Source organism: Coregonus clupeaformis, chromosome 2 (assembly GCF_020615455.1).
Source record: "Coregonus clupeaformis isolate EN_2021a chromosome 2, ASM2061545v1, whole genome shotgun sequence".
NCBI classification, from domain to species: domain Eukaryota; kingdom Metazoa; phylum Chordata; class Actinopteri; order Salmoniformes; family Salmonidae; genus Coregonus; species Coregonus clupeaformis.
The window spans coordinates 14,213,499-14,229,335 of NC_059193.1; the positions used below are offsets into that span (position 1 = coordinate 14,213,499).

At 44.8% G+C, this 15,837-nt stretch overlaps 1 protein-coding gene across 1 annotated transcript in view; it reads left to right on the forward strand.

Moving 5' to 3' along the window:
• The window catches only part of LOC121533024 (NEDD4-binding protein 3-A-like), a 53,857-nt gene extending 41,432 nt beyond the window's left edge, over positions 1 to 12,425 (forward strand). Inside the window, exons 2-10 of the mRNA XM_041838794.2 lie at positions 3,307 to 3,599; positions 4,182 to 4,359; positions 6,829 to 7,038; positions 7,291 to 7,412; positions 7,537 to 7,723; positions 7,813 to 7,905; positions 8,496 to 8,747; positions 9,807 to 10,062; positions 10,414 to 12,425. Of these exons, the coding sequence (XP_041694728.2) occupies positions 3,340 to 3,599; positions 4,182 to 4,359; positions 6,829 to 7,038; positions 7,291 to 7,412; positions 7,537 to 7,723; positions 7,813 to 7,905; positions 8,496 to 8,747; positions 9,807 to 10,062; positions 10,414 to 10,862 (2,007 nt within the window). The 5' untranslated portion in view covers positions 3,307 to 3,339 and the 3' untranslated portion in view covers positions 10,863 to 12,425. The remainder of the gene's footprint in view (positions 1 to 3,306; positions 3,600 to 4,181; positions 4,360 to 6,828; positions 7,039 to 7,290; positions 7,413 to 7,536; positions 7,724 to 7,812; positions 7,906 to 8,495; positions 8,748 to 9,806; positions 10,063 to 10,413) is intronic.
• Positions 12,426 to 15,837: the final 3,412 nt, after the last annotated feature.

Sequence of the window (15,837 nt, forward strand, 5' to 3'; positions counted from 1 at the left end):
AAAACGTTCCACTGTAATAGTGAAGGTGTAAACTTGGCAGTAGAAAACCTAAAAAGTATATTTGACCTCTCAGCTTCCTTATCAAATCTAAAAAATCTCTAACAGAAAACCGAAGAAAAGTAACAACAATGACAAATTGTTTGATGAAGAATGCAAAAACTTAAGAAACAAATTGAGAAACCTATCCAACCAAAAACATAGAGACCCAGAAAACCTGAGTCTACACCTTCACTATGGTGAATCACTAAAACAATACAGAAATACACTACGGAAAAAGAAGAAACAGCATGTCAGAAATCAGATCAATGTAATTGAAGAATCCATAGACTCTAACCACTTCTGGGAAAATTGGAAAACAAACAACAACACGAGGAGCTATCTATCCAAAACGGAGATGTATGGGTAAACTACTTCTCCAATCATTTTGGCCCTATTACAAAGAACAAACAGCTAAAACATATACATGATCAAATGCAGATCTTAGAATCAGCTATTAAAGACTACCAGAACCCACTGGATTCTCCAATTACATTGAATGAACTACAGGACAAAATACAAACCCTCCAACCCAAAAAGGCCTGTGGTGTTAATGGTATCCTCAATGAAATGATAAAATATACAGACCACAAATTGAAATTGGCTTTTTACCAAATTACCTTACGACAGACCACGTATTCACCCTGCACACCCTAATTGACAAACAATCCAACCAAAACAAAGGCAAAGTCTTCTCAGGCTTTGTTGATTTCAAAAAAACTTTTGACTCAATTTGGCATGAGGGTCTGCTATACAAATTGATGGAAAGTGGGGTTGGGGGAAAAACATATGACATGTACACAAACAACAAGTGTGCGGTTAAAATTGGCAAAAAACACAAGGATGCAGTTTAAGCCCCACCCTCTTCAACATATACACTACTGTTCAAAAGTTTGGGGTCACTTAGAAAGGCCCTTGTTTTTGAAAGAAAAGCATTTTTTTTGTCCATTAAAATAACATAAAATTAACAGTGTAGACATTGTTAATGTTGTAAATGGCTATTGTAGCTGGAAACTGCTGATTTTTTATGGAATATCTACATAGGTGTACAGAGGCCCATTATCAGCAACCGTCAGTCCTGTGTTCCAATGGCACGTTGTGTTTGCTAATCCAAGTTTATCATTTTAAAAGGCTAATTGATCATTAGAAAACCCTTTTGCAATTATGTTAGCACAGCTGAAAACTGTTGTGCTGATTAAAGAAGCAATAAAACTGTCCTTCTTGAGACTAGTTGAGTATCTGGAGCCTCAGTAATTGTGGATTCGATTACAGGCTCAAAATGGCCAGAAACAAATAACTTTCTTCTGAAACTCGTCAGTCTATTCATGTTCTGAGAAATGAAGGCTATTCCATGCGAGAAATTGCCATGAAACTGAAGATCTCGTACAACGCTGTGTACTACTCCCTTCATAGAACAGCTCAAACTGGCTCTAACCAGAATAGAAAGAGGAGTGGGAGGCCCCGGTGCACAACTGAGCAAGAGGACAAATACATTAGAGTGTCTAGTTTGAGAAACAGACGCCTCACAGGTCCTCAACTGGCAGCTTCATTAAATAGTACCCGCAAAACACCAGTCTCAACGTCAACAGTGAAGAGGCGACTCCGGGATGCTGACCTTCTAGGCAGAGTTGCAAAGAAAAAGTAATTTCTCAGACTGGCCAATAAAAATAAAAGATTAAGATGGGCAGTCTGAGATATGGATTTTTCTTCGCAACTGTATATTATTATTATGACTACTGAATAACCACAGCATGCTATAGTAAATGTAGGTTAAGCTGTACTGGCTGTAGATTAGAAGGCGTGGTCAATAGGATCCACTGACTGAATTGATAATGTTATTTGAAAGAAAGCGGAAGGTAAATAATGAATCAAGTGGATACAGTAAGAGAAAGGGAAAGGGGGATACCTCGTCAGTTGTACAACTGAATGCATTCAACTGAAATGTGTCTTCCGCATTTAACCCAACCCCTCTGAATCAGAGAGGTGCAGGGGGCTGCCTTAATTGACATACACTTCTTCGGCGCCCAGGGAGCAGTGGGTTAACTGCCTTGCTCAGGGGCAGAACGACAGCTCGGTGATTCGATCCAGCAACCTTTTGGTTACTGGCCCAACGCTCCTACCCGCCACTATAGGAACTAAAGCAGGACTGCCCTGATAATAAAGGAACATCCTCGTCCGTCCCTGCTGCCTGATTCAAAGCACTCTGCCCCTTTATCAGACAATTAGGATTTGCTGTAGTCAGTAGCATCACAGAGGGCGAACACACACACAAACATACAGTTACATAACAGGCTTCTGATGGTGCATATGTTCCCTGCTCCTCTTCCCCAAGAGGCTCACACACACACACACACACACACACACACACACACACACACACTCTACACACACAATCTACATCTGTAATCTTCTCTTTTAGCTTACATCTCATTTTTATCATTTCATAATGCATGAGGTATCTCTGGCAGGAGGCACATGCATTATGTGGGATTTGAAGGCTTAATAACTGGAGGAAAGTGTTTTGGTTATTTTTAGCGTTGCTCTATGATGAGCTAGTATTTGAGCGTGTACTATGCCATTGTCTCACAAACAGCTTGGAACTCAATTACTTATTACTACTAGATCACAGTTTAGGTGGCTCAAGTAAAAACGTGTTTAATTTTTCCATTTGGTGTGTTGTGAAAATTCTAAAGGTTTTTAGGTGGGTCATTGACTGCACAAAACTGCCTCGAGACACACACACACACACACACACACAGCTGATGACAGAGAAGAGGCACATGTCAAGTCATGCTCTGAGAGAGGAGAGCTAAAGCCAGACAGGAGGAGTATGGCTGGAATTCACATCAACAACAGACTAATAACTAGGGTAAAGACAAGGGAGAAATACTGAGGAAGACAGAGGGAACGGGACAACCTAATAAAGCATCATGATAATAGTTATTATTGTTTATTAACCACTAGAGATAAGGAGTTAAGTGATCAGATGAACAGAGGAAGACAGACAAGAGACAGTCAGCTGAAGACATACTGTAAGCAACCAGATAAAGTGTGGACTTAGTCTTGGATCTGATGGTTTATTGCCAAAGAGATAAGATGTTACAGAGTACAGTTAGAAGGTGAATAGGAGGTTGTCATGGTGATTATGGTTCATGATGCCAAAGATGATATTTTACAGGGTTCTGAATCAGATGACAGTTTGTTTATATCCATTCTCTGTTTCTCAACCTCTTTCTTCCTCTCTTCTTTCCTCTCTTCCTCTACCTCAAGAGTTCCCCGCGTGGCCACCCTGTCCTGTAACCAATGGCAACGTCGGTCCAGGCCCTTCCTCTGACCCGCGACACCAGCAAGACATTCCGTGACCCCTACTCGACCCCTACCCGGCCCACAGCCCTACTGGCCCGGTGCAGTATGGGTAGTTTAGGCAGCCTAGTGGAGCGCCCGGACGCATCCCCAGCTAAAGGCAGCCGGGCCGTGCCCCAGGTGGGACCCAGGCAGACCAACAGGTTATTAAAGAAAGGCTTCAACCAGAGAGAGCTGCTCAACTACCTCAACATCACCAGGTTAGTGAGCTCTCGGATAGGCACAAAATGGCTTCCGTGTTTCATCAACATCACCAGGTTAGTGAGCTCTCTGATAGGCACAAAATGGCTGCCATGTTTCATCAACATCACCAGGTTAGTGAGCTCCTGATAGGCACAAAATGGCTGCTGTGTTTCATCACCCAGATGGGTGCGACATTAGAGAGTCTATGTATTCTCTGTGTATTCCATAAAGTGCAGACAAAGCGGTAAAGAGTTGTCTGTTTCAAATAGAAGGCATTAATGATGCTCTTGGGTAATAACATCACGTGTGAGTCCATAGCAGTGTTGTTAGTACTACTGCCAGGTGGGTGCCACACAGAATGAACTGGTAGGAGGTGTGACTGACATATTTGTGAAGTAGGCTATTACAATGTAACGTTGAAGCTAGATTAAATAGAATTCATTTTCATAGGTTTCAAGTTTTAAGTACAGTGAAATGCCTGTCTTGCAAACTCAAATAGAAATAGAAATCATTTTCATAACAAGCTGTTATCATTCAGGGGAACAGGTTATCAATTGACTTGAAGCCTGAATGAAAACCTTTATAATGATCCCCACCAGGAAAGAGGCCAAAGTGGGTAGCGGCCCAGGAAGCAGTAGGAAGGACATCTTCTCCAGCATGCAGTCCATTAAGAGAGAGCATGGACATGAGGAGGAACAGATCAAGCTCTACCACAAAGACGGAACTGAGGTGGACGTGTCAAAGAACTCACTGCCCATTGGAGGGAAATATGAGAAGGTGAGAAGAACGCCTGGTCATGGGAAAACATATAGGGATGGTATCCATGGGACAACATATAGGGATGATATCCCTGGGACAACATATAGGGATGATATCCCTGGGACAACATATAGGGATGATATCCCTGGGACAACATATAGGGATGATATCCCTGGGACAACATATAGGGATGGTATCCCTGGGACAACATATAGGGATGATATCCCTGGGACAACATATAGGGATGATATCCCTGGGACAACATATAGGGATGATATCCCTGGGACAACATATAGGGATGATATCCCTGGGACAACATATAGGGATGGTATCCCTGGGACAACATATAGGGATGATATCCTGGGACAACATATAGGGATGATATCCCTGGGACAACATATAGGGATGATATCCCTGGGACAACATATAGGGATGATATCCCTGGGACAACATATAGGGATGAACACATACAACTGCAGTTATTATCTCTTCTATCCAAACGGATTATTATTTTAGCAACAATAACACACTTTGACATTGTACTCTGTTTTAAAAAGCTCCTTCAAAGGACGTCCAGACCGAGAACGTCCTTTAATACTCTAAAGCCAACATGTCTCTCAGACAAAGAACGTCATTTAATACTCTAAAGCCAACATGTCTCTCAGAGAACGTCCTTTAAAACTCTAAAGCCAACATGTCTCTCAGACAAAGAACGTCCTTTAATACTCTAAAGCCAACATGTCTCTCAGAGAACGTCCTTTAATACTCTAAAGCCAACATGTCTCTCAGAGAAAGAACGTCCTTTAATACTCTAAAGCCAACATGTCTCTCAGACAGAGAACGTCCTTTAATACTCTAAAACCAACATGTCTCTCAGACAGAGAACGTCCTTTAATACTCTAAAACCAACATGTCTCTCAGAGAAAGAACGTCCTTTAAAACTCTAAAGCCAACATGTCTCTCAGACAAAGAACGTCCTTTAATACTCTAAAGCCAACATGTCTCTCAGAGAACGTCCTTTAATACTCTAAAGCCAACATGTCTCTCAGAGAAAGAACGTCCTTTAATACTCTAAAGCCAACATGTCTCTCAGACAGAGAACGTCCTTTAATACTCTAAAGCCAACATGTCTCTCAGACAGAGAACGTCCTTTAATACTCTAAAGCCAACATGTCTCTCAGACAGAGAACGTCCTTTAATACTCTAAAGCCAACATGTCTCTCAGACAGAGAACGTCCTTTAATACTCTAAAACCAACATGTCTCTCAGACAGAGAACGTCCTTTAATACTCTAAAACCAACATGTCTCTCTGGCAGATCACCCTGGCTTCCTACTCCCTACAACTAACTATAGTTTGAAGAATGGGCTGTATCACTGCGTCACTGGCAGCACTAGATGAACGACGTCCCAGTGGTGGCTGTGTGTGTTGTGTGTAGGAGACATAATGAAATGCTACCAGTTATTATAAATTGGCCTGCATTAGTCATTTATAAGGACCATGTATCAATAAGATGACAACGCCTCTCCCTTCAGTCTCTATCTGGTGTAAATCACACATACAGTCCCTCCAGCTCTCCTTGTAAAGATTGAGTAGTGCTGTAGGGTGAATTTATATCATCCAGGCTGGATGTATAACATCAGGCCTGAGAAACAACATGGAGAGAGCAGAGAGCTGAAAAAACTATTGATTTAATAGAAACCTTGTGAGTAATAGTGATTTATAGAGCTTGGCCTGAATACACCACCACTCTGGCTGTGAGTCAGATAGCGCTGCTCTCTCACTCTCTTTACCTCTAGCATGCCATCTCTACCTTTCTCCTTCTTCTCTCTCTCCTTTTTCTAATTATTTATCTCTCTCTCATTTCTCCCTGACCTCCACCTGTCTATACCTCTCTGCCTGTCTGTCTCTCTCATTTCTCCCTGACCTCCACCTGTCTCTCTATACCTCTCTGCCTGTCTGTCTCTCTCATTTCTCCCTGACCTCCACCTGTCTCTCTATACCTCTCTGCCTGTCTGTCTCTCTCATTTCTCCCTGACCTCCACCTGTCTCTCTATACCTCTCTGCCTGTCTGTCTCTCTCATTTCTCCCTGACCTCCACCTGTCTTTCTATACCTCTCTGCCTGTCTGTCTCTCTCATTTCTCCCTGACCTCCACCTGTCTCTCTATACCTCTCTGCCTGTCTGTCTCTCTCATTTCTCCCTGACCTCCACCTGTCTTTCTATACCTCTCTGCCTGTCTGTCTCTTCCATTTCTCCCTGACCTCCACCTCGTCTCTCTATACCTCTCTGCCTGTCTGTCTCTCTCATTTCTCCCTGACCTCCACCTGTCTTTCTATACCTCTCTGCCTGTCTGTCTCTTCCATTTCTCCCTGACCTCCACCTGTCTCTCTATACCTCTCTGCCTGTCTGTCTCTCCCTTGCGTCCCTCTCTCTCGCTCCACCCTGATAGTTTCAGGTACTAACTCTTCCTCCCTCTCTCCCTCTAGTCTCGTCTCAGGCCGTCTGCCTTCAAGCCCATCACACCTAAGAACTTCAGTTCCATGCAGAACCTCTACCCTTCCAAGATGGATGACTCAGACCAGAACCTGTCCAACGGTCTCCACCGGGCCTATGCACACACACCTAGAGCTGTCTCCACCTCCTCTTCCTCCTCCTCACCCTCCCGCCACGGAGGACCCACCTCCAGCAGAACAAAGGTGCCCCAACACATGCCACTGTTTTAGTCTGGCGACTTCTGTCTGGTCCTGAAACATGTGCAATGTATGTGTTACTAGTGTTCTTTTAAAACGTCTGAAAGGGGCTTTATAAATACAGTCAAATGGACTATGACTATTATGATGATGATTAGGATAATAGTTAATATTAATGGTACATGGATTTTATGATGATGATGATGATGATGATGATGATTAGATAAGATAACAGTTGGTATTAATGTTGTGATGCAGGTGGTGGCGTCAGTGCGTGGTCTGAGTCAGGAGGATGAGAACCTGTCAGACTCTGGTCATAACTCTATGAACAGTCTTCCTCCATACAGATCTCCCTTCAGACCACACCTGGCTCACATCAGGTACACTCCTGTTTCTCTGTCTTTCTCGCTCTGTGTCTGTCTGTTTCTGTGTAGATCAGGGATGATGATGAGGAGGAGGAGAGTGATGATGATGATGAAGATGTATTTATCTTATCACCCTCAGTGCCTCCATGGGCCACATCAACACCATTGACTCTCTGAACCGAGCATCAAAGGTTGCGGGGTCGTCAGGGGTTGCCATGGCGGAGATGGCCATGTCGTGTCGTAGCATGGCAACGCTCAGCCGTCTGGCGCTATATGGAGGGGAGGCTCCGCCCCCTTACGAACTGTCACTCTCTCTAGAGGAGGTGGTGAGTGATGGATGGATGGATGGATCAGTTGGTTGGTTAATTCGTTGATTTCATTGGTTGGATGACTGATTGGTTGATTGATTGTCCAGGTGTGTGATCTGGAGGAGAGGCTGGTGGAGAAGGAACACGAGCTGAAACAGATGAGGAGGAACCTGGATGAGAGTGAAGGAGCCATCGCACAGGTGATGAGTAGACCTGCTTGTGTGTTTGTGTGTGAGTGGGCATGTGGGTGTGCATCTATAACTCTCTCTCTCTCTTTCTTTCTTTCTTTCTCTCTCTCTCTCTCTCTCTCTCTCTCTCTCTCTCTCTCTCTCTCTCTCTCTCTCTCTCTCTCTCTCTCTCTCTCTCTCTCTCTCTCTCTCTCTATCTCGCACTTTGTCTCTCTCTCGCTCTCTCTCTCTCCCTCTCTCTCACACTCTCTCTCTCGTGCTCTCTCTCTCTCTCTCTCTCTCTATCTTGCACTCTCTCTCTCGCACTCTCTCTCTCCCTCTCTCTCACACTCTCTCTCTGCTCTCTCTCTCTCTCTCTCTCCCTCTCTCTCTCTCTCTCTCTCTCTCTCTCTCTCTCTCTCTCTCTCTCTCTCTCTCTCTCTCTCTCTCTCTCTCTCTCGCTCTCTCTCTATCTTGCACTCTCTCTCTCGCACTCTCTCTCTCACACTCTCTCTCTCTTGCGCTCTCTCTCTCTCCCTCCCTCTCTCTCTCTCTCTCTCTCTCTCTCTCTCTCTCTCTCCCTCCCTCCCTCTCTCCCTCCCTCCCTCCCTCCCTCCCTGTAGGTCTTTGAAGGTAAACAGCGTCTGTGGGAGAAGGAGTTGGAGGAGCTGAAGCATCTGTACGCCGCCAAGCTGCGTCAGGTTTCCCAGCATGCTCAGCATTCCCAGCGTGCACTGCAGCTGCAGCTGTACAAGGCCCAGCAGGAGAAGAACAGACTGCAGAAGGAACTGGATGCTCTGAGGGGGGAGAGACAGAGAGAGGGTCAGGGGAGTCTGAAGGGAACCAGTCCTACTCTGGAGGAGACTCAGTGGCAGGTGAGAGGGTTGGAGGATGGAGTGGGGAAGGTAAGGGTTAGGAGGATGGAGTGGGGAAGGTGAGAGGGTTGGAGGATGGAGTGGGGAAGGTTAGGGGGTAGGAGGATGGAGTGGGGAAGGTGAGGGGGTAGGAGGATGGAGTGGGGAAGGTGAGGGGGTTGGAGGATGGAGTGGGGAAGGTGAGGGGGTAGGAGGATGGAGTGGGGAAGGTGAGGGGGTAGGAGGATGGAGTGGGGAAGGTGAGGGTTAGGAGGATGGAGTGGGGAAGGTAGGGGGTAGGAGGATGGAGTGGGGAAGGTAGGGGGGTAGGAGGATGGAGTGGGGAAGGTGAGGGGGGTAGTAGGATGGAGTGGGGAAGGTGAGGGGGTAGGATGATGGAGTGGGGGAAGGTGAGGGGGTTGGAGGATTGAGTGGGGGAAGGTGGGGGGTAGTAGGATGGAGTGGGGAAGGTGAGGGGGTAGGAGGATGGAGTGGGGAAGGTGAGGGGTAGGAGGATGGAGTGGGGAAGATGAGGGGGTAGGAGGATGGAGTGGGGAAGGTGAGGGTTAGGAGGATGGAGTGGGGAAGGAGAGGGGGTAGGATGATGGAGTGGGGAAGGTGAGGGGGTTGGAGGATGGAGTGGGGAAGGTAAGGGTTAGGAGGATGGAGTGGGGAAGGTGAGGGGGTAGGAGGATGGAGTGGGGAAGGTGAGGGGGTTGGAGGATGGAGTGGGGAAGGTAAGGGTTAGGAGGATGGAGTGGGGAAGGTGAGGGGGTAGGAGGATGGAGTGGGGAAGGTGAAGGGGGTAGGAGGATGGAGGATGGAGTGGGGAAGATGAGGGGGTAGGAGGATGGAGTGGGGAAGGTGAGGGGGTAGGAGGATGGAGTGGGGAAGGTAGGGGGTAGGAGGATGGAGAGAAGTGGGTAAGAGAAAGTAAAAGTCCATAGAGATGGGTCCATGAACTACGATGGAAGGAGGACAGGTGGAGAGAGAGAAGGAATTGACTGAGGGATAATGGTGAAGAGCAGGGTTTATTTAGCATCCTCTTTAACCACCCCCCCTCCCCCCACTACCTTTCAGGTGTGTCAGAAGTCGGGTGAGATCTCGTTGTTGAAGCAGCAGCTGCGTGACTCCCAGGCGGAGGTGACCAGCAAGCTGTCAGAGCTGTTCCAGCTGAAGACCCAGCTGAGGGAGTCCAGAGGAGAGCTGCGGATCCGTGATGGACAGATAGACGCGCTGCAGACAGCCCTACAGGAGGCGCAACCACGACGACAGGGGAAAGGGGGAGCGGAGGCGAGTGGGACACTAGAGTCTCGAGGATCAGGAGGGGCATCAGGTATAGATATGTGGTTCTCTGTAGCTCAGTCGCTAGAACATGGCGCTTGCACCTCCAGTGTTGTGGGTTCGATTCCTGGGGCCACCTATACGTAAATGTATGCCGCATGACTGTAAATCGCTTTGGATTAAAGTGTCTGTTAAATGGCATATATTATTATTATATTATTTATTTTGTTATGTTATGTCATGTTTGATTGTTATATATTTGTGAGACTAATGTTACTGTGTTGGCCAGTAAGCTAATTGGAGATCATTAAAACGTCTGTCTCTCTATCTCTCTCTGCCCCCCTCTCTCTCTCTTCCTCCTCTCCCCCTCTCTCTCTCCCTCCCTCTCTCTCTTTATCTCCAGGCCCTACAGAGGAGCGTCTGCGAGCAGAGCTGTTGTTAGAGCGTCGTCAGAGCGAGGCCCAGGCTACGGCCTTCGAGGAGGAGAGACAGACGTGGCAGACAGAGAAGGAGAAAGTGATCCGCTACCAGAGAGAGCTGCAGGCCAGCTACCTGGACATGTACCACCACAACAAACTACTGGAGAGAGAAGTATACCAGCTCAGAGGAAGAGGAGGAGGAGAGAGAGGAGGAGGAGGAACGCTGGAGAGGGAACTGCAAGATGTGAGGGGAGGAAGAGGAGGAGAAGGAGGAGGACGAGAGATGGGAGACTACAGTAACGAGTCACTGGAGAGGGAAGTGCAGGAGGTGAGGAGAGGAAGAGGAGGAGGAGAGAGAGAAAGAGGAGAGGAGGACAGTAAACCTCCCCCTGGTCTTCCCTGGATAGAGAGGATAGAGTCGTCTGAGATTTGACTGGGTGGGCACTAGAGGGGGGGCCTATTCCAAACCAAACACTCGCCCCCTCTTCCTATCTCCTTCATGAAGACTCAGGCTTCTTACAGACTTGAAAGGACAGGAGAGGCCCCATTCCAAACCAAATCCTCACCCCTTATCTCTATGTCCTTGTGGAGGGCCCAGTTCCAATTCCAAAGCAACTCTGCACTCCTATACTCCTAGACCTGTATGAACTAGACTGAATAGTGTGCATATATAATCAGCAATGCAATAATACACCCCATCTGGTACTGTTTATTGGAGGTTCCACTTCCTACTTCCTCTTTCAATCCACCAATCAATGACAACTTCCTGCTTCAGTCCACCAATAAATGACAGCGTATTAAGAGTCGAGAACACTGTACATTCCCTCAAACACGACACTGACCAAACCTCACTTTAGAGGGCTGCTTGTATGTACAAATAATGATAATAATAATAACCTATTTGTAAATGTTACTTAATCTAATGTTGTTCTGTGTGTATATATTCAAACCAGTGTGTTTGATAGTTCCAATCCTCACAGCCGTTCTGTGGGCTAGTTGAAGTTCAATCACTGACTGGGGTAAAGTAAGGGTAAGTGCGCCCCAAATGGCACCCTATACCCTGTATAGTACACTACTTTTGACTAGGACCTATAGGGCTCTTGTCAAAAGTAGTGCACTATATGGGGAATAGGGTGCCGTTTTGGATGCAAAGAACGATCTAAAGGGATTTGGGTTTTGTCCCGGTGTGGTGAGATACGGTCATTGTCTCTGTGGTGGGTACAATAGGCCTAATGTAAATGACATTAAATGTTCTCTTCATTCAGGGAGCGTCCAGGGTGCTGGGCTCAGAGAGGAGGAAGCTGTACCACTGAGTTAAGTACGATTACTAGACCTTCAGAGGCTATTGCTCTGCCATTAACAACAAGGGCAATTTTAGTGATGAGGATGACAATATCTTTTTGGGGGGTAAAATTACCCTTTAAGAAAACTCTAATACTGTAACAATACTGGATTGAGGACGTTTTATAGAATGTATATTTATTTTCATGTGATTCTATTTTCTGTCCCCAAATCACTATATTGTAATCTGTATATAGTTGTAATTTGGAAATACTAATGCTGCAGAAGCATGTACTGTTTGAGTAAAGGACACTTTGAATGAATAGCCAAATACAGCCTAGTATTAAAGCTCTGGCCATTATTCTGCATCCCATTGGACTAAATACTGATCATTCACTTGTATCTATCGTTGCTGTCGGAGGAAAACCTCATCTCCTAAACAGAAACTGTTAATCAAATGGAAGAAATTGCCATATTTTCTCAATAACAAACATACAATTACAAAACTTGAGAAGCTGTTTTGAATACATTTTCTTGGTCCTAGAGTCATTAAATATTCAGAGAGTACATTGAGGGGAGTTACTGCTTTCAATACATGTAAAAAGATATATGGCAAAAATAGTTTTTCATCCAACAGCGATGCTTTGAAAAGTAAATACTGTACTATCCTTGTGTTAAACCACTGGAATTAAATAACAAATATATATACACATTATATATGTTGCTTCTGAATTTATATAATAAACATTTATCAAGTGGTGTGAGGGCAATTTTCTTTATGTTAGCTGTTGACTAAAGAATACAAACAAAAGCACAACCTGTACCTACAACTTGTAGTAGTCCAGTGGTATGCTACTGTAATGTTCTGTACTGTGCTATACTATACTACACTGAGCCCTGTGACGTACATCAACCCTAGAGTCTTGTACTACATTTAGCTCAGACTTTGTTACCGTTCCCCCATCCTCCTGGGACCTTAAATACCTATCTGTTGTGTGCAGGACTGGACAATAGGAGAATCTCTCAATTGCGTACTCCTCGCCTCCTTCTCAAAACCCATTGGAGGAGAAGGTCAGAGGGGAGGGACCACTGGCTTATTTGTACAATGGGTTTTGAGAAGGAGGCGAGGAGAGAGGACACGAGGAGTATGCAACTGAGATCCTCCCAATATCTCTAGTGAAGGAGACTATTAACTGAGAGATTATTTTTTGTGGCCCCTCTAGACTACGGGCTGGAGGAAGCTGCTGGGAAAATACCCTTTAGAATGTCTCTGCCTTGGATCCTTATCCCAGCACACACACCCTGTCACTCCCCTGTACAACCCTGGCTTACAAATACACACACACACCACCCCTCCCTCCCTCCCCCAACCCTGGCCGCTACGTGCCTCCTCCCTGAGTTTGGACATTAGAGGTCAGAGGTCAGCCCAGATGGAAACAGGAGGATCTTTGTTAGCGTGAGGAACAGGTCTTTCTATGGGAGCCAGCCAAGGTAATCTGTAGAGAAGGGGAGTAGCTGCCCTGAGTGCTGGACACACACACAACAAACACCCAGTGTTATTTTAGAACCCAGATGTAAACATATGTGTGTGTGTGTACCACAGGTGGCTGGTGGCACCTTAATTGGGGAGGAGGGCTCATAGTATAGGCTGGAACAGAATCAATGGAATGGTATGGAACTCTCAAACACATTTAAATGTGTTTGATACCATTTAATTTACTCCATCCTAGCCATTACTATGAGCCCTCCTCCCACCCACTCTCAAGCATATATGACTTGTGTAATTGCAAGGTTCATGATTTGAGCAGTTAGCTAACAGGGGGGGTCAAGCCAAACACCACCTCTCCCTCTGACTCACCAACCTCCATCTAACAATATTATATAAACCAGGGCTTAATATAACTCCACTGCTCACATAGGTGACTGTCTGTGGAGTGTTGGACGACGATGGTGAAAGATAACTCATGCTTCTGTGTGTTGCTGCTCTGTATGTGGGAGGGACTCTACACGGCTTGGATTTCAACCATTCAGTGTAGGTGGTTTACAGTATCACATACAACTATACCACACACCAGTTAAAGTCAACAGGAGGACAATTGTTTGCGTGAAGTGAATACAGCTAGCCCAGGTGGGGACCTTTCTGCAACTAAATTCTCAGGCTGGCAACCAAAACTAAGGCATGTTGTTTAGTATGTAGAAGTCATCTACAGTGTGGTCCTGTCGCCATCTGGTGGCATCAGCAAGAGGAGCATGTGAGTCAACCTCAATGGCTAATATTGGCTCTCACCAAAACAATTGTTACACGGTACATCTTTCTGCAGCTGACTGAAACAAAAACCAACCAAACTGTAATACTTTCCACAAACATAGAAACAGAGTTGGAGTATAAAGTTTTTATTCCATTTTAAGATGCAAGTATAATATGAAACATGTTAGAGGATAAATATGTACAATACAACTTGAATAAAGAAAGAGAAGCAGGTAAAAGTCAAACCTATCATACAAGAACTCAATAACTGACTACTGGAAAAGAAAAATAACCCAAAGAAGAAGCAGCCATAACAGACCTTAATGTATTCTGTCAACCTGGGAAAGGAGATGAATGATTGTCAACCAAATGCAGTAAATCAAATGTAAAATCAACCAAACAAGTGTGCGCGCACACACAAAGCATAAAATATTTTTACTTTTTTTTATATACCTGCCACCATCATTCATTCTGACTGGAGATCAGTGCAGAGTTGATATAATGGCTGACTGCTACCATGTGTTGGCTGTTAAAGAGATGCTGGTGCAGAACTCGCTGACATCACCATTCCATGGGCTGGTATGACATCACCATTTCATGGGCTAGGAGCTATCGGTTTGGACAACGGAGAAGGATTTGATCATGGATCCAACCCAAAACTGATGTTACTATTTTGTGGCATAATTATATTTCATAAAATGTATTATGTTAATTATCGCTTCACTATTTTACAGGAGACGTGATTCTAGCGATGATAAATAAAAACAAAAGCAGAGTTCACAGTAGTAGATTTGTTTTTGTTGAATACATGGGCCTACACAGAACAAGAAACATGGCTTCCTTCTTCAGGAAAATATTGTTATTGGAGCCAGTCGCAAAATCAATCAGCCAATTGACCCTCGACCTCTCCATCGATCACAACTGTTGATCATCACACTGATACATGTACTGTAACCCAAAGTGACTTTCAACCAATCAGGGCCTTTATTATATCGTCGCCAAAAAGATACGTTTTTTTTAAAAATAATACAATCAGTGTTCCATTCACAAACTGTAACCACGGTCACCTCCACCTATCAGCCAATCACAACCTCTCAATACAATTTTTATGCGAATACACTTTCTCAGAGGCCACTTAGCTTTACCTCTGTAATATAGAAGTTTAAATACTCTCCTGAAATCAGACAACTTCCTAAAGAACAATGTCACATCACCCCTCTAACATTCAACTGAGCCATTCTGTGTACTGAGGAAATCCTACAGATGGACAGATAGAGGAAAGAAAAAAGGAACAGAGCAGTCATCCAAATACCCTATCAACGTCAACTTGATACCCTATCAACGTCAACTTGATACCCTATCAACGTCAATTTGATACCCTATCAACGTCAACTTGATACCCTATCAACGTCAACTCAACTTGATACCCTATCAACGTCAACTCAACTTGATACCCTATCAACGTCAACTCAACTTGATACCCTATCAACGTCAACTCAACTTGATACCCTATCAACGTCAACTCAACTTGATACCCTTATCAACTCAACTTGATACCCTTATCAACTCAACTTGATACCCTTATCAACTCAACTTGACACCCTATCAACTCAACTTGATACCCTTATCAACTCAACTTGACACCCTATCAACTCAACTTGATACCATATCAACTCAACTTGATACCATATCAACTCAACTTGATACCCTATCAATGTCAACTTGATACCCTATCAACTCAACTTGACTTGATACCGTATCAACATCAACTCAACTTGATACCCTATCAAAATCCCACAAAAGAAAACATAACGCCTCATCACATCCTTAAAGAAAAAGCCTATAAGTTCTGCAGGCAGTTGCAAATGAACGAGTGTCG